This window comes from Oryza glaberrima, chromosome 1, assembly GCF_000147395.1.
Source record: "Oryza glaberrima chromosome 1, OglaRS2, whole genome shotgun sequence".
Lineage (NCBI taxonomy): Eukaryota > Viridiplantae > Streptophyta > Magnoliopsida > Poales > Poaceae > Oryza > Oryza glaberrima.
Genome location: NC_068326.1, coordinates 27570816 through 27598729, shown reverse-complemented (window position 1 = coordinate 27598729; position 27914 = coordinate 27570816). Strand labels below are relative to the sequence as shown.

General features: G+C 43.3%; 4 protein-coding genes and 1 long non-coding RNA gene across 11 annotated transcripts; 2 read left to right on the top strand and 3 right to left on the bottom strand.

Moving 5' to 3' along the window:
• Window positions 1-129: 129 nt before the first annotated feature.
• Window positions 130-4875, bottom strand: LOC127760868 (probable acyl-[acyl-carrier-protein]--UDP-N-acetylglucosamine O-acyltransferase, mitochondrial). The gene is made up of 11 exons (XM_052285192.1): window positions 4656-4875; window positions 4457-4542; window positions 4052-4176; window positions 3475-3583; window positions 3202-3294; window positions 3008-3124; window positions 2840-2923; window positions 2074-2178; window positions 1471-1557; window positions 1230-1394; window positions 130-813 (listed from the first exon to the last, which is right to left on the bottom strand). The coding sequence occupies exons 1-10, from the start codon at window positions 4717-4719 to the stop codon at window positions 1281-1283; spliced, it is 984 nt and encodes a 327-aa protein (XP_052141152.1). The 5' UTR covers window positions 4720-4875; the 3' UTR covers window positions 130-813; window positions 1230-1280.
• A 4063-nt stretch (window positions 4876-8938) lies between these two features.
• Window positions 8939-12320, top strand: LOC127754761 (RGG repeats nuclear RNA binding protein A-like). Its single transcript, XM_052280334.1, has 6 exons — window positions 8939-9374; window positions 9740-10124; window positions 10210-10348; window positions 11263-11421; window positions 11508-11564; window positions 11878-12320. Exons 1-6 carry the CDS (start codon window positions 9170-9172, stop codon window positions 12073-12075), a joined length of 1143 nt encoding a protein of 380 aa, XP_052136294.1. The 5' UTR covers window positions 8939-9169; the 3' UTR covers window positions 12076-12320.
• Window positions 12321-14532: 2212 nt separating this feature from the next.
• On the bottom strand, window positions 14533-27832 carry LOC127780672 (putative disease resistance protein RGA3). Of its 3 annotated transcripts, none has more exons than XM_052307610.1 (2): window positions 27512-27832; window positions 14533-16247 (listed from the first exon to the last, which is right to left on the bottom strand). In XM_052307610.1, exon 2 carries the CDS (start codon window positions 16210-16212, stop codon window positions 14746-14748), a length of 1467 nt encoding a protein of 488 aa, XP_052163570.1. In that variant the 5' UTR covers window positions 16213-16247; window positions 27512-27832; the 3' UTR covers window positions 14533-14745. The 3 variants fall into 3 exon arrangements, with proteins under 3 accessions (XP_052163570.1, XP_052163580.1, XP_052163588.1); XM_052307620.1 differs by lacking the exon at window positions 27512-27832 and having other exon boundaries at window positions 14533-15839; window positions 15985-16067; XM_052307628.1 differs by lacking the exon at window positions 27512-27832 and having other exon boundaries at window positions 15354-15518; window positions 15598-16269.
• Window positions 21216-24025, top strand: LOC127780717 (uncharacterized). Its single transcript, XR_008018816.1, has 2 exons — window positions 21216-22287; window positions 23683-24025. It is a non-coding gene; the product is annotated as an uncharacterized LOC127780717 (long non-coding RNA).
• On the bottom strand, window positions 24640-27515 carry LOC127780689 (disease resistance protein RGA2-like). 5 transcript variants are annotated; one of them, XM_052307661.1, is made up of 3 exons: window positions 27373-27515; window positions 26257-26394; window positions 24640-26165 (listed from the first exon to the last, which is right to left on the bottom strand). In XM_052307661.1, exon 3 carries the CDS (start codon window positions 26108-26110, stop codon window positions 24926-24928), a length of 1185 nt encoding a protein of 394 aa, XP_052163621.1. In that variant the 5' UTR covers window positions 26111-26165; window positions 26257-26394; window positions 27373-27515; the 3' UTR covers window positions 24640-24925. The 5 variants fall into 5 exon arrangements, with proteins under 5 accessions (XP_052163621.1, XP_052163609.1, XP_052163600.1 ...); XM_052307649.1 differs by having other exon boundaries at window positions 24640-26394; window positions 27368-27515; XM_052307640.1 differs by having other exon boundaries at window positions 24640-26394.
• Window positions 27833-27914: the final 82 nt, after the last annotated feature.

Below are 27914 nucleotides of genomic sequence, written 5' to 3'. Positions count from 1 at the left end.
GACGAATCTAACGAGGTATATTAATCCATGATTTGCTACCGTGATACTACAATAATCAGCCGCTAATCATGGATTAATATACATCATTAGATTCGTCTCGCAAAATAACCTAGGGGTTATAGAATCAGTTTTATCGGTAATCTACGTTTAATACTCCTAAATAGCAAGATTCCGGAGGGCTATTTAATAGCTCGGAGGATCCAAACAAGGCCATTATCTGTATTGTTGTCGCTGATTATATCAAATGACAAATGTGTACGGTCGAGAGCTATCATTCATTTGAACCCGCACGACCTGGAATGACAATATATACGGTCCATAGGCCCTGGAAGGTTTAGAACTGATATTTGGGTCCGGCACATCTGATGATCTGAAGGTTTCTGAAGCAAGCAGATTCAACATTAATAGTCAAACTGTATGTCGTCCGAAGAACACCAATGCAAATTTTGGACCATCTCAGCACTAGCAGTAACATCGTTCAGACAATACAAATTCGAGCCTGAGATCCAGGAGGCGACATACATACACTGTAAGGAGCATTTGTGCATCCACGAACACCACTACTCATCTCATCTCAAGAGAAAATAAAAAAGAAAAAGAAACGACACGCAACTTCCAAGTGTCCTATATCCAGATGCGACAGTATTTGGTCAAATCTGGAGTGAAGGGGCATTCAACATCTGTATGATGTATTCCTGTGTTCAGGTATTAGAATATCAACGAGAAACTCTTGCTTTAACAGTCAAAGAATGGGCGACTTCTTTCAAGAACACGATGTGAAACATGCCCAGTCCAAAGAATGAGCGATGCTTCCTGCAACCAGAAACATACAATAAACATGAGGACCAAAACAACCCAACCAGAATCAATCCAAAACTTATTCTAGAAATTATGAAACACCAGGAAGCAACTTTTTGGGAAAAGAAGTGTATCTCCACATGTTTATGTGAGCTCATGCACTTCCCTAAGCAGTAAGAGAAGAAGTTGGTTTGGTTGGTTTCAACTTTCACGATTGAAAGTCCAGGTCAATCTTCAGGCACATTTGTGTGCAGTTTTCAATTTGTTGGTTGTGTTCAATCTTTCTGGAACGATATTTCCTCGTTCTGGAGTTGGATTGTCTCTTCCATGATTATATTTTGTATAAGTTAGTTCTTATGACATCGCATTTGCCCAAAAATATTATCATCCACCTCATATAACACAAAAAGTTTGATAATTGAATGCATTACCTAAGTGATGTCTCGGAAATTGCCAGTAAAACTTGAAAGTTTATAGAAATTTCAGCGGTTCCAACTTCTAAATTTGCAAATTCCACGACGTCCTTGGCCAAAGGACATGCGAATAGATTCCACCATATAGGATACATGAGTTTCTGATAACTCAATTTCCCGTTCCTGTTACACAGATTCCCAAATAAATAAATACATGGAGTGGAAGTAACAACTAGAAAGATGGCCAATGTGTGTTTACCAGTTCAGCAAGTCTCTCATCAAAGCTACTCTGACTATTAATAGATGGCATAAATACTTGTTGATAAGCTTTCCTCAACATCCGTACCTTCATTTATGAAGTGAGATAAAATTATATAAGACAGAAAAAATTATAATTGGCTGCAGATATCTAGTCACTAAGTTAAACTTCAAGCCTAATCTCCCAAAATATGGGGAATCCTTAAACGGTGCATAAAGTACTTAACAACACATCATTCTGTTGGTAACATAAAAAAAATCATCATGGTTCTTCATGACTGTTGGCATACTTGAGCCTTGTATTAACAGATCAAATTATCAGCTGATGTATCAAAGTGTGTGTGTGTGTGGGGGGGGGGGGGGGGGGTGAGGGGGGTTATATAGTTAACTAAGAAGGTGCAGTACAATTGAGGTTGGCTCCAGATCATCCTCGCTATGCTTTACCAGTAAATGTGATAAGATGACAATATGTTTAAACATTACCATATTGGTAAAGGAACATCACAACAGAACTTTAAGTACCCTCGCACAACTACTAGAGGAACATAAAGAAGTGCACTCATGTTATGAATAAAGGCTACATATTTCAGAAGTATATGGAAACCTCTTGGTCTGAGAAACCATTGCGCTTAAGACCTTCAAGATTCAGCCCACGAAGCTCTGCTCTATCACCTGCAACCATCATGTATCTTGGCACATCTTGTGCGATCTGATTCAAATTGAACTGAATGAATTTCATACTCTCGGACATCATATTCAGAGTTCAAAGACAAGAATTCATTCCCCCCAAAAAAAGACTAAAGAATTGCAGTGCCAGTACAAATGGACAGCCTAGGTGAGAACTGCAATGCCATCAGCATCAAATAAGAATGTTGTTGGAAAGAAAATATATGCAAAAGTACTGACACTTGACATGATTGACCGCATACAAGTCTAGGCCTCTGATTGGTTGAGCTACAGCTCATAAGCCATAGAAATATGAACGATGCAACAAAAAAAATATGGGTGAAACTTCTGTATATGCATTATTCGTGGTTTAAAAGCCAATGCTGCAAAGTAGGCTATGATAAAAAAAAAACACTATTGACTCTAAAATTAAGTTTCAAAATTCAAATGTTGGCTGCAACTAATAAGCTAACAAACATAAGTACCTAGTAGTAGTGATCATGCACCTATTCCTAGAAAAGTATCACCAGATGAAGTGCATGCTAATTCTATGACTTCAGTTCACGAGGCCTGCTTCTTATGTCTTATTTGCATCATTATCATTCCTTGAGAAGATCGATCAAGATTACATGCAATGTAATTTGTTGGCATAAGAACTTTGTAATTTTACAGAATTCAGATGAAAGCTTATCGACACAACATACCACAGAGCCTCCACCTAGAAATGAAAATGACCCAATATGACAAAATTGATGGACAACAACAGCCCCTGCAGTATGGGTGCAATCCTGAAACAATGAATTCCATCAATACACAGATGGGTTCTTGACCAAGAAAATGGATGAAGATTATCATGGTAAATAATCACCCACTTCAACAACAACATGGCCAGCAAATAGAGTATTGTTAGCAAATATGTTATTGTTGCCAATCCTGCAATCATGTGCTATATGGCATGAACCCATTATAAGATTATTGTCACCAATAACCTACAAAAATACAATGATTGTTAGTAAGAAGGCAGAAGTGAGTTCAGTGGAAATCTTATCACAAGGGATCTGAATACCGTGCAGTCACAAGATTTAGAAGAGCGATGAATAGAACAGTACTCTCTGATCTCATTATTGTTACCAATCTGTAGAAAGCATTCATCTCCTGACTAAGATGGGGGAAGGGCATTAATGTTCAGCAGAAAGTATAACAATTCAAGTAGCCAAATGGCATATTAATCATCTAAATTAACTCATGGACAGATTTTACATTAAAGATAAGCAAATCACTGTACCGTGTGGCATCATCACACTAAAAATCCAGTGATAAACAAAAAAAAAATTCTAACCTTATACTTGAGATCTTGGCACTTAACACCAACTACAGCGTGGTGTCCAATGACATTGTTTTCACCGATAATGGTCTGCCCAGGAATGTCTGAACCAAGGATAGCGCCACTGCCAGAAAGCTAAATTCCACATTAAAGTTGTTCACATGTCATATAGTCAGATTTCTTGACAAACATGCAATATGATGCATTGTTCTCCAATATTGCATATTTGAAGCTTAGAATGCTGCTGGCTATGGTTCAGCTGTTGATAGAAAAGTTATTGCAACAAATTAGCTTGATGCGGCGAGGAAAGAAATTAGAACTATTGTCCTGGTAGATAGCCTAACAGGGGATGTGTAGTATTCAAAAGTACCTACAAGAACAACATCTTAGCTCCACATAGCACCAGTGATAATCCAAGCTTAGTAGCTTACTTTCACTAGAATTTCTATTGGTGGAGAATTGTTTTTTTTCCCATCATTTTTCAATTTCGATATCACCCGAATGTTCTATTATCATATCAGAAGAATGCAAACATTTCTAGATCCATCGATGGAGCCGAAAACAGAAAGTGGGGGAAAAAATTATATCTTACGTGAGAACAACACATCTCTCCCCTAGCTCGGTATCTCCCATGACATGGCTCCCAGCGTGTAACTGACAAGCGTCACCAATCCTCGCTGAAGCTCCCACGGTGCAAAATGGGCCTATCGAGACACCCTACAAAAAGTGGTTCAAGTTCAAGGCACATATGCACAATGATTTACTACCAGAAATCAATGCATTTTTATTTCCTATGAAGCAGAAAGTAATCATCTCAGATTATGAGCATCTGCACCAAGCAGGCGAAGGCTAGCACGCATTCGACATTTCCGCATGGACCAAATCCAACAGCCAAGCGCAGAGACTCCACGACAAGTTCGTTGGCCGATACAGCAACTCAACTCAGCCAGAGCCGCGGCTGGTGAGTGGGAGCAATCGGAATGGGGGAGATCTTTACCTGTCCGACGACGGCGTCGGGGTGGACGACGGCGGCGGGGTGGACGAAGCTCGTGGCCGCCTCCCTCGCCGCTCCCTCGGAAGAGACTGGGCGCGCGGGGGGAGGAAGCAAAAAAAAAAAAAAAAAAAAAAAAAACCAAAGGTGTGAGAGCGAGCGGTGGCCGGTGGAGGTCAGAGTTAGTGCGCGAGAGGTGGCGTACTTGCGTGGAGACTCCGCGAGGCGATGAGGAGGCGGCGGACGGCGCGGGTGGCGGCGGCGGCCATGGGGAGCGGTAGGAGGAGGGGAGAGAGGGGGGACCACCCGGCGATGAGGTCAGCTGGGGTTTTTGCGAGTGTGTCCCCCCATCCGTCACGTCACGCAGCAGCAGCGCTGCAGCATCCAGCGACGACGCGGTTGCACGAGTGCACCGCACATCGGTCGGCACATGGGACTCTGGCTATTTCGTCCATCTTCTCCAGTTCACGCACACGTGACAGGGAAGACGCACATGACGCATATACATACCGGAGGACGGTTCTATGCAGAATAGTACTACGTCCGGCTCTATTAATATGGCTACCTTCAACATGTTATTAACGTGTTATTAATTGAAGAGCATCTCCAACAGTCTCTCTAATTGACTTTTCAAGTTAAATTTTGGCTATTCTATCAAAAAAAAACATGCTCCATCAGCATCACCAACTCATTGGCAAAGCTATTTGGCTAGTCAAACCCTCCTCCTCACTAGTTAAATTTGACTAGTCTATTTGGCTGGCCATTGGTGGGCCCTACACTACCAATCTCCTCCATCCCCCCTCTCTCGTATTCGTCGTCTCTCCCCCATCGACACTGGCGCACTGCTACGGAGGCGGTGAGCTCGAGCACGGCCGCCCCGCCGCTCGCCCCAGCCCGCTGCAGCCGTCGGCCTCCGCCTGCCCCGCCGCTCGCTGCAGCCGCGCCCTTCGCTCGCCGCAGCCGCAGCCCCGCCTCCTCCGCTCGTCGCAATCGTGGCCTTCGCTTGCCAGAGCCGTTGTCCCGCCTCCGCCCGCCCCGCCGCGGCCTTCGCTCGCCGCAGCCCGCCGCCTCCGCTCGTTGAAGGCCGTGCCGGCCTTCACTCGCCGCTGTCGTCGTCCCGCCTCCGCCTACCCCGCGGCCTCGCTTCCGCCCGTCGGCCCGCTTCCACCTGTCACCCTGCCTCCGCCGGTCGGCACGCAAGTCGTCGTCACCGTCGCCGCACCGAGGTAGGGGCGCCGTCCGTCGGCGCCGTACCGAGGTAGGGGCGTGAGGAAGGGGCAGTAGCACGGGAGAGAAAAGGGAGATGTAGTATGGGTGGGAAAAAAACAAGATTGAAGAAGGTTTGTTGAGTGACATATGGATCCCATTTGTCATAGACTTGTAATAGGGATGATAGATGGAGAGACTGTTGGAGTAAATAAGAGTTTGACTTGCCAAATTAAATGAAGAGTTGGCCAAATAGATATTTGAAGAGCTAGATTTGGAGAGACTGCTGGAGATGCTCCATGAGTACCCAGAGAATCTAAGAGATAGATCAGATAACTAACCTTATTTTTTTGATAGAAATAAGCATTTTTAACACAAAACCGTCCTCTTTTACTAAACGGAAATTTAACTATTCGTCACTATTTAAATGCCCCTCTTACACTTACACTTAATTTTTTTTTGCCCTTTTTAAGAGGTGATATCTTAACTATTTATTATTTTTGTCTACGTGGCATACCAACACGGTAATTCTGGGTGAAAATCGGTGTGGGACACACTCGTCAGTCTCTCCTTCCCCTTTAACATACGGATGATTTTACATCTTGTCCATTAATCATTTAATCGGAAGGCTTGCAACCGCATGTGATATTGCTTAGTTAACTGTTGTAACAAACTACGCTAAAATCCAGGCTTCCACAGCCAGGATCAGTTCGCACCTAAATGAACACTAGAGCCTGGGGCGCGCCGCCTATATGCAGTTGGATTGGAAATAGAGTCAGAAAGCAAGAAAAGCAGATAAATGTAAAAGAAATTAAGATTATATTATGTCTACTAATAGTTAATGGTCTTTACCGAAAGTTACATGCATAGATGGTATTTTATACGTACAAGAGAGTTCAGTACATAGCATAAGCACCAAAGATGTAAAGGTAATCCTATCTTACTATAAAGTTATCCCTCACTAACTACTTAAGCTTAACATGCAAAAATATTACATCATCATTCAATAATTAACAAAATGCCACATCATTATCTACTAACAATCATCACATTTAAACATTATGTAAACATGCTATATCTTTATAGTTTTTATAATTTAAGAGCTTTTCAAATACAAACATGCTAAATTATCATCCAACATAGTTCACATAATGTTTCAATGTATATTTTTATTATGTTTTATGATATCCTATATATTTATATAGTTCATCCTCACTTAGTTAGTGCTTAAATGATTAATCTATGGTCCAAATTATCTTTCTCCTTTTTCCCTCTAATTAAGTCATATCACATCAATTGTTTTTAGCCTTTAGATGATTAATCTACGGTCCAAATTATCTCCCTACTTTTCTTCTTCCATAAAGTCATACCATCTTACTTTTTACGTTTAAATCACCATTCTACGTACTATTTAAATTTAAATTATCATAAACCATATTAATTTACTTAATTAATCTGATGTTATCTAGCTATCTTACATGTTATTTTTTTATTGTTATCATAGTAAATTCCCGCAGCAATACGCGGGGTTTCACTAGTTATCATAGGAGTTGTAACAGAGAGCATAAGCGGTTCATTTTTATAGAAGTATATATTACAGTTCAATGCTAACAAAAGGGCGATCACAGCATAGGTTTAGGTATTGATATGCTCATCACAGAACATCAATTGTTACTTGCACGTGATTCATCTTGTAGAAGTGGAAGATGCAAACTGGGTCGATATATATATCATTATCTGATGCAAAATTTGTCCATCCTTTTTTCAAATTGCAGCGACCATCAATTGAGACGTGAATGATCATGGTAGTTGGAGGACCTCCTGCTATTTGCACTTGTGAGCTGATGGTTTTGTTGCTTTTCATGAGTGGTGGGTCACATCATTTAGGTTGAGTTATTTTAGAACGGAGGGAGTAGGCATCTGAGAATTGTCTAGCAAAGTAGTGTAACTAATAATGAGAAGACTTGACTGAAGGAAATTCCCATGAGTGGCGCTATATAGGAATTTCAAGATTTGACTGAAGTAGCAGCCATTGTGACTATGGTTTAGAGCAGGTACAATAGCAGGCTATAAGCCGGCTGTAACTATATATCGAGAAGAAAAGAGAAGAGAGAGAAGAAAGCGGGCTACAAATTTGTAGCCGGCTGCAACACGAACTCCAAGATGTTATGTGTGTATGAGAGGTGGGACCGTGTATTAATGGTGTAGTATATTTTTATAGTTAACTAATGTATGAATAGGCTATTAGATTGGCTATAGATGTTTTGGAGCCAGTAGTTGGCTATACTATTGACCTTGCTCTTAGTGTCTAATAATGAGAAGAGTAAGGACTCATTTGAATCGCATGAATGGAAAAAAATAGAGGAATAAGAAAAATATATGATTCTGACAAGTAAATACAAAACAGAGAATTACAAAACACATAAATGGCCATTAGATTGTATTACAGGAAAAACACATAAATTGGATGAGAGAATAGACTCAAAGGAAATTTTTGTAAGAGGTTGGATCTATATCATTCCATATGAATTTCAAAAGATAAAATATGATTTAATCATTGCTCCAAAGGTTTTTATAGGATTATTTTATAAAACTGAAATCCTCCAAAATTCTTATATTTTCATACAAATAAAAGAGGTTCTAAATACTACTCCATCCGTAAATAAGAAAGGTAACCTAGGTTGTTTTTTTTTTTTTACAGAGAGAGTATGTCGTATAAACCGTGATTTAAATTTACTAACAACGAGAAGAGTGTTAGAGAAGTGACAGGGAAAAGACAATGTGTAACACGATGGATGCAAAGGTGTAAAGGGTTGAAGGTTCGATCGAGATATCGAAAGCAGTGGTTCGACCGATCTGGGTCTTTTTTGGAGAGGTGGCGTACTATGCATTAGTGGCAGCCATTTTTGAAGGGATCGAATAATCGGACGGCTGAGATTGGAAATGATCGAATTGTTCCGGCAGCGTGGCAGCAGGGGAGCCCATTTTGCTCCTACCAGCGAATCTCAGCCGTCCGATCCGCATTCCCCAACCCCATCGGTCCAGATTGCCATATTCCTAAATCCACGAGCGCCTTCACACCTCTCGAGACCACCCCACCCAAGGAAATCCCCAAACTACCCCTATCAACCTCCCGCGTGGCTAACGTCACCCAGAACCCAGCTCAGCAAATAGTCGCTGGGCTCAAGGCTAATACGGTAATTTCATCACCTCCGAGAAAAAAAAGTAAAAAAAATAAATCCACTAATCCGACACGAAGGATATGAGCTCGCGGCTAGGGTTTCTCCTCCTCACACACTCCCCCCTCCCCCCACTACTCCTTTCGTCTCCAACCCCTCGCCGCCGCCGCCACCCAAAACCCTACCCTTGCTCTCCCCGTATTCTAATGGCGCTGCAACCAATCCGGCACAGCTGCTAGCAATCGACTCCCATCATCCGCGCGCGTCGAGTAGCTCCGTGAACCTACCGCAGCCTCTCCTCTCTCTCTCTCTCCGGCGCCCCCCCCGTCTCGCCATGGCGACCCTCAACATGTTCGACATCCTCGGTGCGGACGACAACGACGACCCCTCGCAGCTGCTGGCCGCGGCCGCGGCCGCGGCGCAGAAGGCCGAGGCGAAGAAGGCCGCCGCCGCCGCCGCGGCGCCCGCTGGGAAGGCGGCCCAGGCCGCGTCGGCCGCCGCCAAGTTCCCCACCAAGCCCGCTCCCCCCACCCAGGCTGGTGAGTTGTGGTTGCCGCGGAGTGTTTAGATCTGATATTCGTCGTGAGATGTTTATACTGAATGATACTTAGTTTTGTATGATGAGTTTTTTTTTTACTATGGTTTAGTGGTTGTGATTGGATTGTATGTTGCTACTTGCTAGGAGATTATTCTTGTAGTTCTTTTTGCTCAATCTTGGAGTTAGGAACATGTCGGCTGTAAACTTTGTTGCTATGATCTGTAAAGGCGTGAGCTTTGCATTGCTGGAAAGTAGAATTTATTCCCCTCTTAAAACCTGCTGTTCGAATCTTCGATCAGTTTTTAGAATTTATTCCTGCAAACACCACTGGTTCTGATTTCAGCGCCTGAATTGTATTTGTTTCAGCGCGGGAGGCACGGGGTGGTGGTGCACCATCACGTGGAGGATTTGGCCGTGGTGAGCGTGGCCGTGGCAGAGGTGGACGGGGATATGGCCAGAACCGTGATTTTGGTGGAGACAATGCCAATGGCTACCAGGGTGGTTACGGTGGAGGCTATGGAGATGGGGCTGTTGCTGCTGGTGGAGAAGGTGACAGGGAGAGAGGCCCTCGAGCTCCATTCCATGGAGGTAGGCGTGGTGGCTACCGAAATGGTGAATATGGGGATGATTCTGAGAGGCCGCCCCGGAGAAATTATGAGCGCCACAGTGGTACTGGCCGTGGTTATGAGATGAAGCGTGATGGTGCAGGGCGTGGGAACTGGGGAACTGCTACTGATGAGGCTCTTGCACAGTAGGGGAATTTTATCTGTTTATGATGCCTCTTGTCTTGGATAGTGAAGGCACAGATAACTCATAGTGTTATTCTTGGTATGTAGGGAGACTGAGGAAGCCTTGAAGGTTGAGGAGAGTGCTCCTATTGCTGAGAAACAGGGTGAGCAGGATGATGCTCCAACTGGAGAGAAGGATAACAAGGAGGGTGCTGCAAATGAGGAAGAAGAGAAGGAAGAGGATAAGGTAATGATTTTCATCTGTTCTCTACTCTGTCTAAATTGAGGAAACTGCACTGCTATTTTAGAGGTTTGCTGAAATAAAAAATTTATTCTTGTGTCTAATAGTACATTTTGGAACTATTTTTGCTACGTCACTTTTACGAGTCTATTGTTGTTCTGTGTTGCTGGTATTATTTGGCATGTCGCTATCATATTGCTTACTATATGATACTTTTCTACTGTCAAAATGATGCAATTCCATCACCCTGGATGTGACAAGTAGTTGCAAATTCAGTTGGTGGTTGGGTTACACATGAGTTATCAACCCAAGTTAACTACTATCTGCACATGCATGTTCACATATCATGTTAACAGGATTGTGCTGGGCTGATGGACTGTATATTTTTCAAGTCAAGCGATACTTAATTTCAACCACAGCATTCTTAATCAATTTGCGTGTAATACAATGGGATAAAAGTGTTTGTGTACACTTTTGATGTGCGGTATTATGGGTTCCAGAATATAGACGTTTTATCTTACTACACTTTTTTGTCTATACATCTTGCTTGAAGCCAATTTGCTGGTAATGTTTTGTATTAACACACCCAGTAGATGTATGGTAGATTGGTAGTTGTGTATTATGATGTGGTGATTTCATCTTACTGTCATTTTTTCCTGTGCATTTTTCTAGAACTAATTTACTTTGCTAGTAATGTTGCTACCTTATTGTTACCGCTTATTTCTTGAACTTGGTTGCTATACTCTATCTGTTCAGCCCATGGAACAAGCTATATATAGTTACATTGAAAGCTTTGAACAGCTATTACACTTTTCTGGTTTTCCCAGTGTATTTAATTGTGATTATTGCTTCTGCTAATGCATTTGCTGTATAATAAGATCAGCACTGACCTCCCAATGTTATTATATTCTACTATCTAGGAGATGACTCTTGAGGAGTTTGAGAAATTAAGGGAGGAAAAGCGGAAAGCTCTTCTTGCTTTCAAGGCTGAAGAGAGGAAGGTTGAGGTCGATAAGGACCTGCAGTCTATGCAGCCACTTTCTACCAAGAAAGGAAATGATGAAATTTTCATTAAGCTGGTATATTTCTCAGTGTGCTCTATTTCAATCCCTACAGTTGTCTGATTCTAGAATTTTTTTTTTGATTAAATGTATCATTTTCTTAGGGTTCTGACAAGGATAAGAAGAAGGAAAATGCTGAGCGCGATGAGCGTGCCAAGAAGGTATTTTAACTTACATACGTAGTAATTGGCAGACCTTTACATATTCTTCGTAGGTCAGTCTGGATGCCAAAATCTTGTAAATTTGAGGTTCTTGTACACATTCGTTTTGGTTGTGAGTGTTGGGTAGATGGATATGATAGTAAGACATCTGTTTGGAAGAACATGGGGATGCCTTGGTAAAATGACTACTAATAAATTTTCAAACAAGCCTATGGTGTAATTATTGGATGTTCCTAGATTTTGCGATTGATAGCAACTCAATTTATCTTGGAAAAAAAAACTCAGGTTTCTAATCTGTTAAATTTTGTTCCAGTCTGTGAGCATCAATGAGTTCCTGAAGCCTGCGGAGGGAGAAAGGTACTATGGCGGCCGTGGTCGTGGAAGGGGGCGTGGAGATCGTGGCGGTCGTGGATATGGTGGTGGTTACCAACGTGGCCCATATTCTACATCTGCACCATCCATTGAAGATCAGGCTCAGTTCCCAACCCTTGGTGGGAAGCCGCGTGCGTGAACGGTCTAAGAGCATCGCAGCATTGTTTTTACTGGTGTCACCTTTAAATTTTGCCCGCAGTTGAATCATATTGTCACGGTTAATCGGAACAAATAATGGTGTTGCCTGTGCCTTTTTTCCATCGTGTGTTGGTCTACTTTGTATACCGGAGTTGCTTGTCAGAATTAGCCTCTAATTTTGTAGGCTAGCTTTTACCATTTTGTTAAAAATCTGCATTCCTTGCATGTTTATTAGCTGCTGTTGCCGCTGGCTTGTGTTTGCGTGTGATGATGTCCTACGCTGTGTGAGACCTCAGCGTACAACCATGGTGCGCTCCAGGAGCCCAGAGCTATGGACAGCCTGAGCTCAAGGACAAACTGCAGAATGGTCCGTTCTCTTCCGCAATTGCACGAGCTATCTGGGGTGTCTGGTGGTACGCCGTGTTTAGTTTCAAAATAATTCTTCAAACTTATAACCTTTTCATCAAATCAAAATGTTCTTACACAAACTTTCAACTTTTTTATCACATTGTTTCAATTTCAACTAAATTTTCAATTTTGGTGTGAACTAAACACAGCCGTACGAACTGCTGGTTTATGACCCAAACAGGAAATCTTGAACTAAACAGGAAGAAGCATGCTCTGCTCAAGTTACAAAAGCCAACATAAAAACATGGTCCGTAACAGAGACCTTCTAGCTTGCTATATATTTTTAGTTCACACCTACGGTCGTGTTTAGTTAACACAAAATTGAAAATTTGGTAGAAATTGAAACGATGTGACGGAAAATTTGGTTGAAATTGAAACGATGTGATGGAAAAGTTGGAAGTTTATGTATCTAGAAAAGTTTGGATGTGATGGAAAAGTTGAAGTTTGAAAAAAAACTTTGGAACTAAACACGGCCAACTTGTACTCCGTCCTAGATGCAGGCTGTGTTTAGTTCCCGCCAAAATTAGAAGTTTGATTGAAATTGGAACGATGTGACGGAAAAGTTGGAAGTTTGTGTGTAGGAAAGTTTTGATGTGATGGAAAAGTTAGAAGTTTGAAGAAAAACTTTAGATCTAAATACGGCCGCAATGTACAATAGTAGCGCAAATTCGAAAAGTGGGAGACTCCATGCTAATAGCTAAAACATTAGCTATAAGAAGTAAGAAGTGAATCAATCAAATTACTTGACCCTTGTCTGTTGCCATTACGGTATCGTATTGTTTTGTTGTGCCATATGAATGGACCTACTCTGGATCTTGACAATACCAACGCTGAGACCCTGTTCACATTCCACCCCAAAATTTTACACCCTGTCACATCGAACGTTTTAACACTTGCATGAAGTATTAAATAATAAATTTGCGAGACGAATCTTTTAAGCCTAATTGCTCCATGATTTAACAACATGGTGCTACAATAAACATTTGCTAATAATGGATTAATTAGGCTTAATAAATTCGTCTCACGGTTTACTGACGAATTCTGCAATTATTTTTTTATTAGTGTCCAAACACTCTATGCGACACCCTATATAATATCTGATGTGATACACCAAAACTTTACACTCCTGGATCTAAACACCCCCTGATTCCAAATCAAACTAACCCTTCTGAGAGCGCCTGGGAATAATTGTTTTGTTGGTGAACTATAGATTTTGTGAATGATTCTAACTCTCTCTCTCTCTCTCTCTCTCTCTCTCTCTCTCTCTGAAAAAAATGTGGTGTTCAGTCTGGTGAACTTTGTTCTAACATGTGAGCATCAATGAGCTCTTGAAGCCTACTGAAGGACAAAGGCAATATAATCCTTGGTGGGAAGTCAAGGATGTTTTCTTTCAAAAAAAAAAAAAGAAAAGAAAAGTCAAGGATGTGAACGGTATAAGAGCATTATAAGCATTGTTTTTACTGGCGTCACCTTTAAATTTTGCCCGGATTTGAATCATGTCATAGTTAATCAGAGCAAGTAACGGTGTGTTGCATGTGGTTTTCTTTCATCCTGTTTCTCTACTTTGTATACCGAAGTTGCTTGTACTCAGAATTAGCCTCTAAATTTGTAGGCTAGCTTTTACCATTTTGTTGAAGATTGCTATTCCCTGCATGTTTAACTGTTTGTTATCACTGCTTTGTGTTTGTTCGAGATGCATGTGAGACGGCTAAGCTCAGGCACAACCATGGTGCGCTCCAGGAGCCCAGTGCTGTGGGCTCAGCCTGAGGCCCTCCCCTGAGCTCAAATGCTCACCAAACAGGAGGCATTCTTGTTGCTCCTGTTCAAATATAACCATGCAAGTTCCATTCATCAAAATCTAATTGTTCAAATATAATTTGCAGTGAGTGAGATGTCAATAGTTGACAATGTTATTCAGACAGAGGGGGTAATATAGAGATATGCAGATTCAACTTTTATAAATTTTAGAAATGTATAAAGCGAAAAAGGTACATCCAACCTTCAGAAAAGAAAACAAAACCATATGGTTAAAAGATCGGATAACGGAAGATGACACAGCATTCCTGCAGAGGGATGTACATAACTGTTGTAAGTTTACATCATCAAAAGGGGGGAAAACATGGGGCAAACAACAAGTTAAAATAACTGGATAAGAATGGACTAACATATTTGCTAAACTGTTGATGTTATAGCATCCAAATTGTTTGCTTTGCCATATGGATGGACCTACAATACAGTTTGACAACACCAATTCCATTCCAGATCAAACTAACTCTTCTGAGAGCGCCCCGGATCGCTTCCTTTTAGGAGGTAGCATGAGTTTCGGTTGTGCAAGTATCTCGTATTGCGCGATGTAGCTATAGTATGGAGGTATGCTGGATTGCCATTCCAAGACTTCATATTTCGCTCGAGGCTTAACATTTCGAGAAACCATATCAATTGATCGTATCGTTGGTAGATTATTTTGACTTATAGAACTTGCTTGAAAAAGTTTGTATGTCGCTAGGCCACTGCAGCCATGTTTGTTTTTATGCATCCAAACGTAAGTAAGTCCACCGTTATTTTTATTTGTGTCTCTTGGGTGTTCACCAAACAGACGGACATGCTTGTCTGTGTAATATTTCAGACGTTTGAGATAACTGTACCAGAATTGAGCACATATATTAGATCTTAGTATGCTCCCATGGACGTTTAATCCAATGAATGATCTATTCACCGAAGCCGCGATGTCCATACATATGGATGCTAGCTTAGGCTCCTCTACAGGACTTGTGCTCCCAAATGCAATCGTCTTGAAGAAATACCAAAAAACTTCTTTTGGGAGAAAATCTAATTGGAGTGCCTTTGTTGTTCCAAACAATTCTATCTTGTTTGATCGGCTCATTATTATGATCTTACTCACAGGTGCTATGTGGTCTCCTCTAAGGCTGTGCAATATCTTCTTCCATGTTTCATCATCCATCTCATCAACAAGTTCAATGATAGCTAATGACTGTTTGCCTGAGACAGGATTTCGATATTTGACTGCGCCGGTATCTGGAAGAAACGCCATGTCTCCATTATTCTCAATGCTACCAAGGCCATAGAAAACAATTGTAGAGAAGTATTTACGCACCCTTTCATCATGGCAGACATGCTCAACAAGAGTGCTCTTCCCAACCCTGCCTGGGCCAATTATCGGAAGCACATCAATAACTTCTTCACCGCCCGGAGGATGTCGTGCTAGCAGGAAGTTGATGACCCTTTCCTGTTCTTCTTGGCGACCAAACATGCAGTTCTCTAGCAACAAGTAGCTGCAATAAGGTTGTCGACTCATACGAGGGTAGCTGCTCACAAACACAACAAACTCCTGCATGTCTGAAACAATGCTTTCCAGGTGACCAAGCATCTTATGCAGCTCTTTTCTCTCCGAAACTTCAGATACCATTTTCCTTGTTGTAGTGGAGAAGCAAAACTGCTTTAATGGATTGAAAGAGGACAGGGCAAGAGAGTGATCACGCACCTCATCTTGAGCATGCGCTTGAACGATTCGGCACCTGAAATTATCAAGGAAGTAGTAGCCCCTGTACATCATATTGCTCAGCATTCTAAGTTGCAGCAGCATAGCTTGATTTGTGATGTGCCTACTGTCAGCCTCCTCAACGATGGCTTGGATCCGGAGCAGCAAGCGATGTAAGCATTGTAGATTCTCCTCAACACCCTGATGCTTCTGGTAGTAACTGTCAACCATGAAGGATATGGACCTGCTGAGAAGATCACCAAGAACTGCAGAAAAGAAGGTATCCATAGTGATATATCTTGTGCTTAGAAAAGGCAAAGCAATCAGGAATGCAACTCAACAGCAAAATGCCAACTCTGAAAAGACAAAGCTAGCGAGGAGTAAAGGGTTGTCATGTAGCTGAATTGCATCGTAAGGCCGCTGTCTAGGTGCAATGCACGGAACGCTTTGCACAGTGGGTCATTTATTGATGGCTCAGTTGATTTCTGCACAATTAGCCATAGGTGGCCAGTGAAAAGGCTTGTAAGAGGCCACGATTTTAAGAGCATGCGTCAAACCTTAGAATTAGCCAACATCTGGAACCAGCACAGCTTGAAAGCTTCCATTGACAGCAGTGCCGCAATGTAACCATGTCAAATTCTCCTTCCACAACGCTGCTTGATTCCAGTAGTACATATCAATGAGGAATATGTAGGATATGGATCTGCTGATAAGATCACCAAGAAGTGCAGGGGGAAAAAAACAAAGTCACTATGGTGAACTGTTGTGAAGGGAGTTGTAAAAGTGGTATTTCAGGCCGTATTGCAAGAGCTAGTGGGACCTGTGACAATCAGGCAGGTTAGTCAAATATCAATTCAGATCCTCTGCGTGTGCACATGCACATGCAAGTACTGCAGACTGACATGTGAACCCGAGGGTCCGTGGGACCCACATATCAGTGAGCAACACTATATGTGCAGTACTGTAGAGGACCATCACTCGTCAAATACTACTATGATGTTGATCCATGGAAATAGTTGGATGGCAGGCTGCTATCTAAATGCAACGATTCTTCAAAGGCACGTGGGTCACTTAGGACTAACTGAGTGCTTGTTGATTTCAGCTGTTGACTAGGAACATTTTGAAGAACACACGGAAAAATCCACACCCTCCACACGGAAAACTCTGCATGGATTAATTGGATTTGGGAACAATTCCGAGACGAAGCCCTCCAACCCAGCAGACTCCTCGGCACTCATTGGAAATCTATCGCAGACAAGCTCCCCGAGTACAGGCGAATCACCAGAGTAATAATTAGAAACGGGAGAAGATCATCCTTCTGGCTCGATGTCTGGCATGGCAACGCCCCTCTTTTCCAATCCTTTCCGGCTCTGTTGTCGCACTCAACTAGACAACACTGCTCAGTCCGCCAAGTAAAGCAAGCGGGGCTCCCTCTGGGACTCACCCCTCGTCTCTCTTCAGCCGCCCGAGAAGACTTAGCAGAAGTGCAGGATATCATCCAACAACTGGAGCTCTCAGGTGGTATGGATCAGCGGATCTACTCCCCAAATAGCCACTCAGAGACCTTCTCCTCCAGCTCCCTATATCAATTCCTTTCCTCTTCCAATCTACCTAATTGTGCCAACTGGGATTTCGTCTGGAACAACGCAGCTCCGCCAAGAGTGCAATTCTTCGCCTAGCTCATGAAAAAAAACAGGCTGCCCACTTGCGCAAACCTCTACAAGAAAACAATAGTGTCAACTGCTGCATGCGAGCTGTGCCTCTGCCAAGATGAAGACGAAGATCACCTCCTTTTACACTGTCCCTTTCTTTAGCTTTCTGGTCTGTGATCCAAGTTCATCCGAATATCCCCTCAGCACAACTCCTATTTCAGCTCAAGCCGCCTCCGATAATCTCGACGTTAGAATTCAAGTGCTTCTACCTCCTCTGCTTTGGTGTCTTTGGAATCACCGACACAATGTGGTCTTCAGAAAAGAATCCCCCTCCCTCCAGCGGATCCTTCGCCGATGTGTTGAAGATGCATCCCTCTGGTCAGAACGATTGAAATGTAATGTACGTCCCATAGTTTCGCAGTGGAAGCGTTGCTTCGCTTCTGCCCTTTCATCCCTGTAAATTCAGGTGGGGAAGCTCCCCCCCCCCCCCCCCCCCCCCCCGCGGCGTTGAAAATTCAAAAAAAAAAAAAGAACACAAGGTCGATTTGCCATGATCATACATAATTTTAATGAGGCTTTGTCGAAGAGAACAATTCATAGCATCAAGAATGGGAAAGTTTCATATATGCGTGCTAGCACTCAGGTACAGTTAGAGAACAAGGCATTCGATGATAGCACTGAAATCACAAAAAATTCCAGCTATTGTATCGGACTATTCAATGATATTATTAAAGTGATAGAAAAAGGTGCCTCTATGTTCCCTCTCACGGCTTAAAAATTCTCATATTAATCGAAGGAAAAGGAAAAATAGAGTTTAAATAGGAATATAATTTAAAAATAACTGAAATTCGAATTTTTTTTAAAAAATTGAATATTGAAATAGAAGGCTAGAGCCCATATACGTATACAATTATAAATAATTGAAATTCGAAATTAAAAAAAAAGAACAAAAGTAGAGGTTAGAGTCCATATAGAAATACAATTTATAAATATCTAAAATTAAAAATTAAAAAAAAATAAGGAATATTAAAATAAAAGTATAAGAGTCTATATAGAATGTAATTTAGACATAATTAAAATTTCGGATTTAAAAAAAGGAATATTGAAAGTAGAACTAAAATGCTCCCCCTCACATCCTACCCCCACCCCACCCCAGCCCCCCCCCAGGTGCACCCCAGCCCACCTGCGCCCCCTCCCCTCCCCTCCCCTCCCATATTTGAGAAAATGGGGATTATACCATCCTCAAAATAGGGCTTCGCTGAAATGCCATCCTACAATTGGGATTCGCCCAAATACCACTTTCAACTGAGCCCAACCCGCTGAAATGCCATCCCAAATCATTTTAACCAAAAATAAAAGATTTTGCTCTATTTTTCACATGAGTTGACGAAATTACCCCTCAGTCAATTTCATCGTTAGAAATCAATCGGCTGGGAGAGCGAGACGCATAGGGTTAGGGTTTCGTCCGCCGCGCCGCCCTGCCCTTCCCTCCAGCCACCGCTCCGCCGTGCCCTCCCCTCGCGCCGACGCCTCCCCTCGTGACGACGCGGCGCGCCTCCCCTCGCGCCGCCGCTCCGTGTCGTCGTCCTTCACTAGCACCGCCGCGCCACGTTGCGGCCGTCCCATGGCGCCGACGAGGTCGCCGCCCTCCCCTCACGCCGCGGCTCTCCCCTGGCGCCGACGAGGTCTCCCCTCGCGCCGCGGCTCGGCCGGCGCCCTCCCCTCGCACCGTGGCTCGGCCGGCGCCCTCCCCTAGCGCCACCGCTCGGCCGGCGGCCTCCCCTCACGCCGCCCTGCGCTCGGCCGTACTGCGGCCCCTCTCCACGCCGGTCTGTCGCCGTCCCGGATCTACTTGCAGAAGTGATGTAGATGGATTGCAGTTGGCATAAGCTCATCACCGGGTAATAGTTGGAAGTCAGGCCCTTAGTAGTTCTGATTGTGCACATTTGTGCTTTGCATGGAAGCTAGTTGTAGTCCTAGGGATTGCTTGCATACAAAGAGTACATTTCATATCTAGAAACATGTAGCACTTTTCGTATCTGCTTGTGTTGGATTTATAGCCTAGTATATAGTTTTAAGCACACTGAAATTCCAGTTTAAAAACTTTCAGATTACTGTTCGTCCTAACCAGTGCATTAATTTTTTTTTCATTCAGGCTCGATGGGGAGCCTGGGCTTAGTTTAGCTGTGGATGGGGGTGTGGATTTGGTTGGCGGGGTGATGTTGGCTGGGGGTGTGGAACAAAGAAAAGGCAAGGCTGCAGCTTTTATTTCTGTTTTTTTCACAATTTACCTTTGTTGACTTGATTTACTCCTGCTTTTACTAAATTTGCAGGAAGAGAAAGCCACATGGAATACCACAAAGTATGGAAAGGCTCCTGGACCACAAGTTTCTACTCCAACAAACCCAACCAGAGAAAGTATATTGAATGACAGCCCTATTCGAGCGACAAGACGGTTAGTATTATTTCTGATCCTGCCTATCTAAGAGTTATATTTCTGAACCTTACACAATACCTAGACATATTTTGTACTATGTTGTTAGTTGTAGTATTTAGCTATATGTCTAAACCTATAAATTATATGCTAATTACATTTAGCTATATTTCAGTTTTACATGTAGCTAAGCTTGATCTACAGTTGTATATTTATGTTCTCACATTTTGCTGAACTTGTATATTTTTAGCTCCATATTATCTTGACCTATATTTGTAAACTTGTAGCCGACTTGCTATGTTGTTGGGAGAAGGATCAAGTTCTCAGCCGGCTATGGGACAAGGAACAAGTTCTCAGCACACTTTGACAGCTCCTAGCTGCTCTCAACCCACCATGACAGAAGCTTGTTCCTCTCATATGACCAGTAGGCCACCTGCAGAAAAAAAGAAGAGTGCTAGAAAGCTTACACCAAAGAAAAGGAAGACCAACTAAGTTGATGTGTGAACTCTATATTTACCTTTTGTGAACTAAAAATTATGCCTAGTTGAGGTGAACTCTATATTTACCTTTTGTGAACTGAGATGTGAACTCAATTATCTAGCTTATGAACTGAGATGTGAACTCAATTATTGTGTCTCCAATGTTTATGATATATGAACTCAGTTTGAGTGATTATGTATTTTGTGGTTGGGAGTGATCTGCGAATGATCTGGGAAGCATGCTGTTAATGATGCTTAACTGGTGTTGTTTGAATGCTGTTAATGATGCTTAATGAGTGATGCTTACATGGTGTTGTTTGAGGCACGCTTGGTTTGGTAGTTCCTAGGATGTAAAGGTCCTTTTTTCATATGTTTATCACATCCTGTGTATATGGTACTCTATATCCTCTAAATCGAATGAACCAGGGGTATTTTGGTCATCAAAGTTGTGAGAAAAGAGAGAAAGTGATTTTGATTTACTACAAAGGAAGAGAATGACATTTCAGCGGGTTGGGCTTAGTTGAAAGTGGTATTTAGGCGAATCCCAACTGTAGAATGGCATTTCAGCGAATCCCTGTTTTGAGGATGGTATAATCACCATTTTCTCCCCCATATTTACTATCAAATCTATCTGCTGCCTATATTACTCACTCCCTGTCTTGTAGTAGAAACCGTCCACCACTTTCTCCTTTCTCTCCACTTTTTACGGATCTGGTGCTCCTCCCCTGCCCCACCGCCGCCGCCGCCTACGGCCAAGGAGTGGCGGCGTGCAGGCGACGGGCGGCCGACCTAATCACCGCCCACTCCCACCGGGGGTCGTCGTCGGGTCGTGGCCGTATCGGCGTGCGGCTCCGGCAGCGGCAGTTCAGGGATGAGGAGGAGCGGCGGCGAGGCGCATCCAGCCACGGCTCGGAGACGAGGAGGTTCGGGCGGTGAATCCGGTGATGACGAGGCGCGTGGGCGGCGTGCGGCTATTGGCTCGGGCTTCCTCCGGTAGCCAGCGATGGCGACGCCTTGCGGCAGCGGCGGGCGCGGCCGGCGACGACGACGGCCTGCGACGGCGACGGCTTGCGGCAGCGGCGGGCGGCCGTCCTCCGCCCGGATCCGGTGGCGGCGGGAGGAGAGCCCAGCGGAGGAGTCGGCAATGGTGTGGCCGGCGACGGCGACGGCTTGCGGCGGTGGAGGATGGGGGAGGCGAGGGGGAAGAGGCTTCGTGCTCCTCCAGTCGGGCGCATTCGCCGCCATTCCGCCCGCGCTCGCCGAGGCCATCGGCGCCGCTGGGTAGGGCGCGAGCGTCTTGGAGGTGATGGGCGGGGCGCGCAGACTGCTCGTGCCGGACCCGACCGGGACCTGCTCCCAACTCCCGTGGCATGCGAGTTGAGTGGTGCCAGATCCGGCGGCTACGACTGGGCAACGGCTGATCCGGGGAAGGCTTCGTGCTCACTGGTGCTGCCTTCTCCCATGACTCCGACCTCCCTCTCTAGCCGCCGCCGGCGTCCCCCGCTGGATGCAGTCAATGTAGGCTCGGGACTCGCCTGATCTGGGGTGGATCGACGACCATTGGGCTGTCGAAGCATAGCAGAGACCCAGGCAGAGGTGTAGGTTGCTGCTTGCAGGTCCGCCACTGCCCGTGGACAGACAGTGCTCGTCGATCGCATTGCTGTAGGCGCCAGCGACTAGTCCTGCCAGGCCTGACTGGAGAACGGTGGGATTTGGTGCTGCTGCACCCTCAGCGGCGCTGGTTAGTTCCTTTTTTTTATTGGATCGATGGAAGTTCTGAGCTGAGCTTGTTACTATTGTGCTTTTGGCTTTTTGTGGTCTCGATCTAGTTGAACAGAGCTGTTCTAAGAGCATCTTAATATTATTCCCTTGCTTAGCAGTAACCAAGTATTACAAATCAATAGCGATAAGGGTATTAAATGAAAAATTTGCCCCTTTATATCTTTGTAGTTTGTAATAAGCCTGCTAAATTCTCAATGTTCATGTGTTCTGTTCAAAATTTATATGATTCAGAAATTATCCAAGCCACTTGTGCTAGCGTTATTCATAAATTAAGATGTCATGGCTGATATGATCTGTGTATGTTTGAATTTCGACAGTAATCTCAAATTTATACAACTCAAAACTTGTATAAACCACCGGTGCTATCTGTTAGAGCTTGCATTTTCAGAAATAGCTGTAATTGGACATATTTTCATAAATGATCATGTATTCTTAGTGAATTTGGTTCTATGTATTGTTGTGATGATTGCTGCTTTTGCTGGATCAAGCATCATGAGTTAATAGCCCTGATACCAGAGGTTTTTTTTGCAACGCATGAAGAACCATGCTCTCATCTTAATTTTCATTTGTTCAGTCATGAATTGTTTGTGCAATATATTCAGAAAAGTGTTCCCATGTGAATTTCATTTGTTTAGTGATATATTTGTGCGTGCAATATTTGGAAAACTGCCAATAGCATCATCATCAGGTTCTCTGATATGTTTGATAAATGAAAACTCTAGAAGCTCAATTCGGTAGCAGTTCTATGAAGTTTTGTGGTTCAACAGAGCATATCAATTGATTTTCTCTGAACTGCTCTCTGAAATTTTGTGGTTCAACAGAGCATAGGTGTTTGAATAAAATAATCTACAACCTATTAACGTGATGATGGTAACGTTTTTTATCAGTGAAGGATTAAAACTCCTTGATTCCCATTTATTTATGCGAAGGAAAAAATGAGCCATTTTTTATCCCAGTTTTGCATCGCGGAGGAAAAAAATCTATCTTTCAAATGTTATTTACTGATGTGTCATGATTCATGATCTGAGAATTTATCATTGTTTTAGACGGATCTATTTGGTTTTACTTAAATGCTCACCCTCTAGTTTTAACCCTTCTAGAACTGTGCCATCTGCCCATTTGTAATATAGTGCAGCGGAATGATTCATTCGGCTCAGTTGAACTAGAAAATCTAGAAAATGAACCTTGCAGCTGAATGATTTATTCCGATCATCTTGACCAAATAGATTTATTTCTGGATTTGGTATTTGTTTTCTCATTCCGCTGAGTTGCACAATGTTCAATTGTAGGCTGGGAGTAAGGCGAGCCCAAGAACACTATAGTCCGGATTTAATTTTTGCTTTCTCATTTTCAGGTATAGCAGAGTACATTATGCTCATGTGAATACAACCAAGTACATTTTCAGATCCGGTTGCTAGCCAGTGCCATGGAGGAGCAGCAACGACCACCTCCATGCCGCGACGCCGTCAATGTCCAGCCAGCGCCAGTCATCTCCGCCACCAACCACCGGCCGGTCTCTAGATGTATGTTATATTGTCATGGAGTACAATGTTTACTCACACCGTATGATTGTTTCATGCCGTGTAGGCTTATTGTAAAAAAGTTACTATTCTCATATTTCTCATTGTATTCATATCGTGTAGGCTTATTGTAAAACATTTACGTGTCCGTGAAAAATACTTGAGTCTATTTAACTATATTTAACTAGATAGTAAAATTATTACTCAACAATAACGAATTAATCTAACAATATGTTCACGAGTAATTGATTTACTTAGTGAGGCTCCAGTGTGAACAAAAACCAATAACTTATTGACGAAAACAATATTGGGCGCGGACGTAATCTCCTAGTAATTCTTTTACTTATGGTTCCACATTGGAAGGAAAACAACAGAAATCAATTGGGTGTGCAGTAGTGTTAGTAACTCGTTTACTTATAGGTCTTTTACTACCGTAAGTAATTTACTTACTAAGAAAAAAGAACGTGGCAACAGAAAGGTGCGGGTGTGGGGCGGTTGGGGGTGGGGGAGTAGAGAGAAAGGTGGTTTTTCTGGGTGGGAATGGAGGTGGGGTGGGGTGGGGGTGGGTGGGGGGGGGGTAGGGTACTGAGGCATGTGAGGGGAGCATTCTAGTTATTACACACCCTGGGTGCGGTTTAACGCTGCTCTATATATATATATATGTGTATGTATGTATGTATGTATATATGTAGCATGTATATATATATGTATATATGTATGTATATATATATATATGTATATATATATATATATGTATGTATATACATATATATGCTATTATATGAGAGAATATAAGTATGCTAGCCGCACAATCTACGTGGGCCACCATGCTAGTTACATCATAAACTTCCAACCATAGATGGACACAGCTAATAATATCAGTCAAAAAGGGAAAATACATAGTTGAAACTCCATGCTAATTGCTAGAATAACTTGCTAAGAAGTGAATTAACAAAATTGCTAAACTCAGTCTATTACTCTATTGCTGTTATAACATCATGGTTGTTTCCTGTGCCATACTGATGGAGATATTCCGGAGTATGTCTCAAAACTAGTTCTAGATCAAACTAACCCTTGTTAGATCGGCCGGGATCGCTTCCTCTTAGGAAAAATAATTGGCGGTCGTGCAAGTACCTCGTGATGCGCCATGTAGCTGTAGTAAGGAGGTACACTAGATCGCCATTCTAGGGCATCAAATTTCCCTTCAAGCTTAATATCTCTAGTAAGAAGTTCGCTTGTTCGTATCACGGGCAGATCATTCAGATTCGCAGAACTTATTTGATAAAGATGGAATGTCGCCGTCACAGCAGACCAATTTTTATACGACCAAATGTAAGTAAGTCCACTTCTTTTCTTAAACATGTCGCTCTGATGTTCACCTTGGAGGTGGATATACCAGCCTGTGAAATATCTATAGTATTCAAGAAAGGTGTACCAGAATTGAGCACTAAGATTTGACCTGAGTATTCCACCAATGACGTGTGCTCCAATGAACGATCCATTCATCAGGACGGCGATCTCCATACATACGGCTGCTAGTTTCGGCTCCTCTTCAGGATTTGAGCTCCCGAATGCAATTGTCTTGAAGAAGTACCAAAATGCTTCTTTTGGGAGAAAATCTAGTTGAAGTGCTTCTGTTGTTCCAAAAGTTGCTATGTTCTTTGATCGACTTGTTATTATGATCTTACTCACAGGTGTTATGTGGTTTCTCAATCTGTGCAGTATCCTTCTCCATGTTTCATCATCCATATCATTGGAAAGTTCAATGACAAGCAATGATTGTTCAGTCGATGAAGGATTTTGATGTTTGATTACAACGGTGTCTGTAAGAAGCGCATGGTATTCACCCCCAATACCATCTGGGCTGTAGAAAACAATTGTAGAGAAGTATTTACGTACCCTTTCATCGCGACAGACATGCTCTACAAGAGTGCTCTTCCCAACCCTGCCTGGGCCAATTATCGGAAGCACATCACAGCCTTCTGCACCAGGGCGGCATGGTTTTAGCAAGAAGTTGATTACCCTCTCTTGTTCTGCTTGGCGGCCAAACATGCAATTTTCTAGCAACAAGTAGCTGCAGTAAGGCTGGCGACCCATACGAGGGTAGCTGCTTAGAAACACAACAAACTCCTGCATGTCAGAAATAATGGTTTCCAGGTGACCAAGCATCTTCTGCAGCTCTTTTCTCTCCAAAACTTCAGATACAATTTTCCGTGTTCTAGTGGAGAAGCACAACCGCTTAAATGGACTGAAAGGGGACATGCCAAGAGAGCGATCACCCAGCTCATCTTGAGCATGCGGTCGAACGATTCGGTACCTGAAATTATCAAGGAAGTAGTAGCCTCTGTACATCATATTGCTCAGCATCGTAAGTTGCAGCAGCATAGCTTGATTTGTGATGTGCCTACTTGATGCCTCCTCAACGATGGCTTGGATCCGCAGCAGCACATGGTGTAACTTCTGTAGATTCTCCTCCACACCCTGATGCTGCTGGTAGTAACTGTCAACTATGAAGGATATGGACCTGCCGAGAAGATCACCAAGAACTGCAGAAAAGAAGGTATCCATAGTGATATATCTTGTGCTTAGAAAAGGTAAATCAATCAGGAAGGCAACTCAACAGTAAAATGCAACTCTATAAACACAAAGCTAGCGAGAAGGAGTAAAGAGTTGTCATGTTGCTGCTGAATTGCATGGGAAGGCCGCTGTCTAGGTGCAATGCACAGAACGCTTTGCACAGTGGGTCATTTATTGATGGCTCAGTTGATTTCTGCACAATTAGCCATAGGTGGCCAATGAAAAGGCTTGTAAGAGGCCACGATTTGCAGAGGACGTGTCAAACCTTAGAATTAGCCAACATCTGGAACCAGCACAGCTTGAAAGCTTCCATTGACAGCAGTGCCGCAATGTAACCATGTCAGATTCTCCCTCCACACCGCTGCTTGATTCCAGTAGTATATATCAATGAGGAATATGTAGGATATGGATCTGCTTATAAGATCACCAAGAAGTGCAGGGAAAAAAAATGTCACTATGGTTAACTGTTGTGAAGGGAATTGTAAAAGTGGTATTTCAGGCCCTATTGCAAGAACTAGTGGGACCTGTGACAATTAGGCAGGTTAGTCAAATGCTATGATGTTGATCCATGGAAATAGTTGGATGGCAGGCTGCTATCTAAATGCAACAATTCTTCAAAGGCACGTGGGTCACTGAGGACTAACTGAGTGCTTGTTGATTTCAGCTGTTGAATAGGAACATTTGGAAGAGCACAAGGCGGATTTGCCATGATCATACATAATTTTAATGAGGCTTTGTCGAAGAGAACAATTCATGGCATCAAGAATGGGAAAGGTTCATAGATGCGTGCTATAGCACTCAGTACAGTTAGAGAGCAACGCATTTAGGGCCGCGCCAAAGCCCAAAGCCAACCCTAGCTATTGTATCGGCCTAGTCGATGAAAGCATTGAAATCACAAGAAATCCAGCACCCAATATGCATCTATCTACCCAAGATATTTACCCTACCAATCGCGCCGTCGTGGAAGTCAGGCAGCGAGGATTAATCCGGCGCAGCAAACCAGGGGCAGCACGGGCGGCGGTGGCGTGGATACGCGGACGAGCTCGAGCGGCGCGGCCGGCGAGTTTGTGCGGCAGGAAACTCTACCTGCCAGAGGACGGTGGAGGCGCGCCGGCGGAAGATCTCCCCGGCGGCCATCGCCGGACCTGACGCCGTCACCATGAGCCTGTGACGCGGCCAGAGAACCCAACCGAGCCTTGCAACGGGAGGCAGGAAGGGAAGAGCCCAAGATATATGGGCCAGTTTTAAGGTTGGGCTTTTAATCTTAAGCGGGCTGAATAGTCATACCGTCCTTCTGCTAGTGCTTCCCCCTCAAGGCCTCAAATTTCCTTTTTTTTTTTCTCAAAATAAGATAAAGAAGCTGCACATGTTCTGAAAACACTTTAAAACAAACCCATGCAAGTATCAAGATAGTTCCAAAAGGTGGGGAACCCGGCTATACACAACTTTCAACATTTTTTTTTTTAGAAAAACTTTCAAATGTAACTAT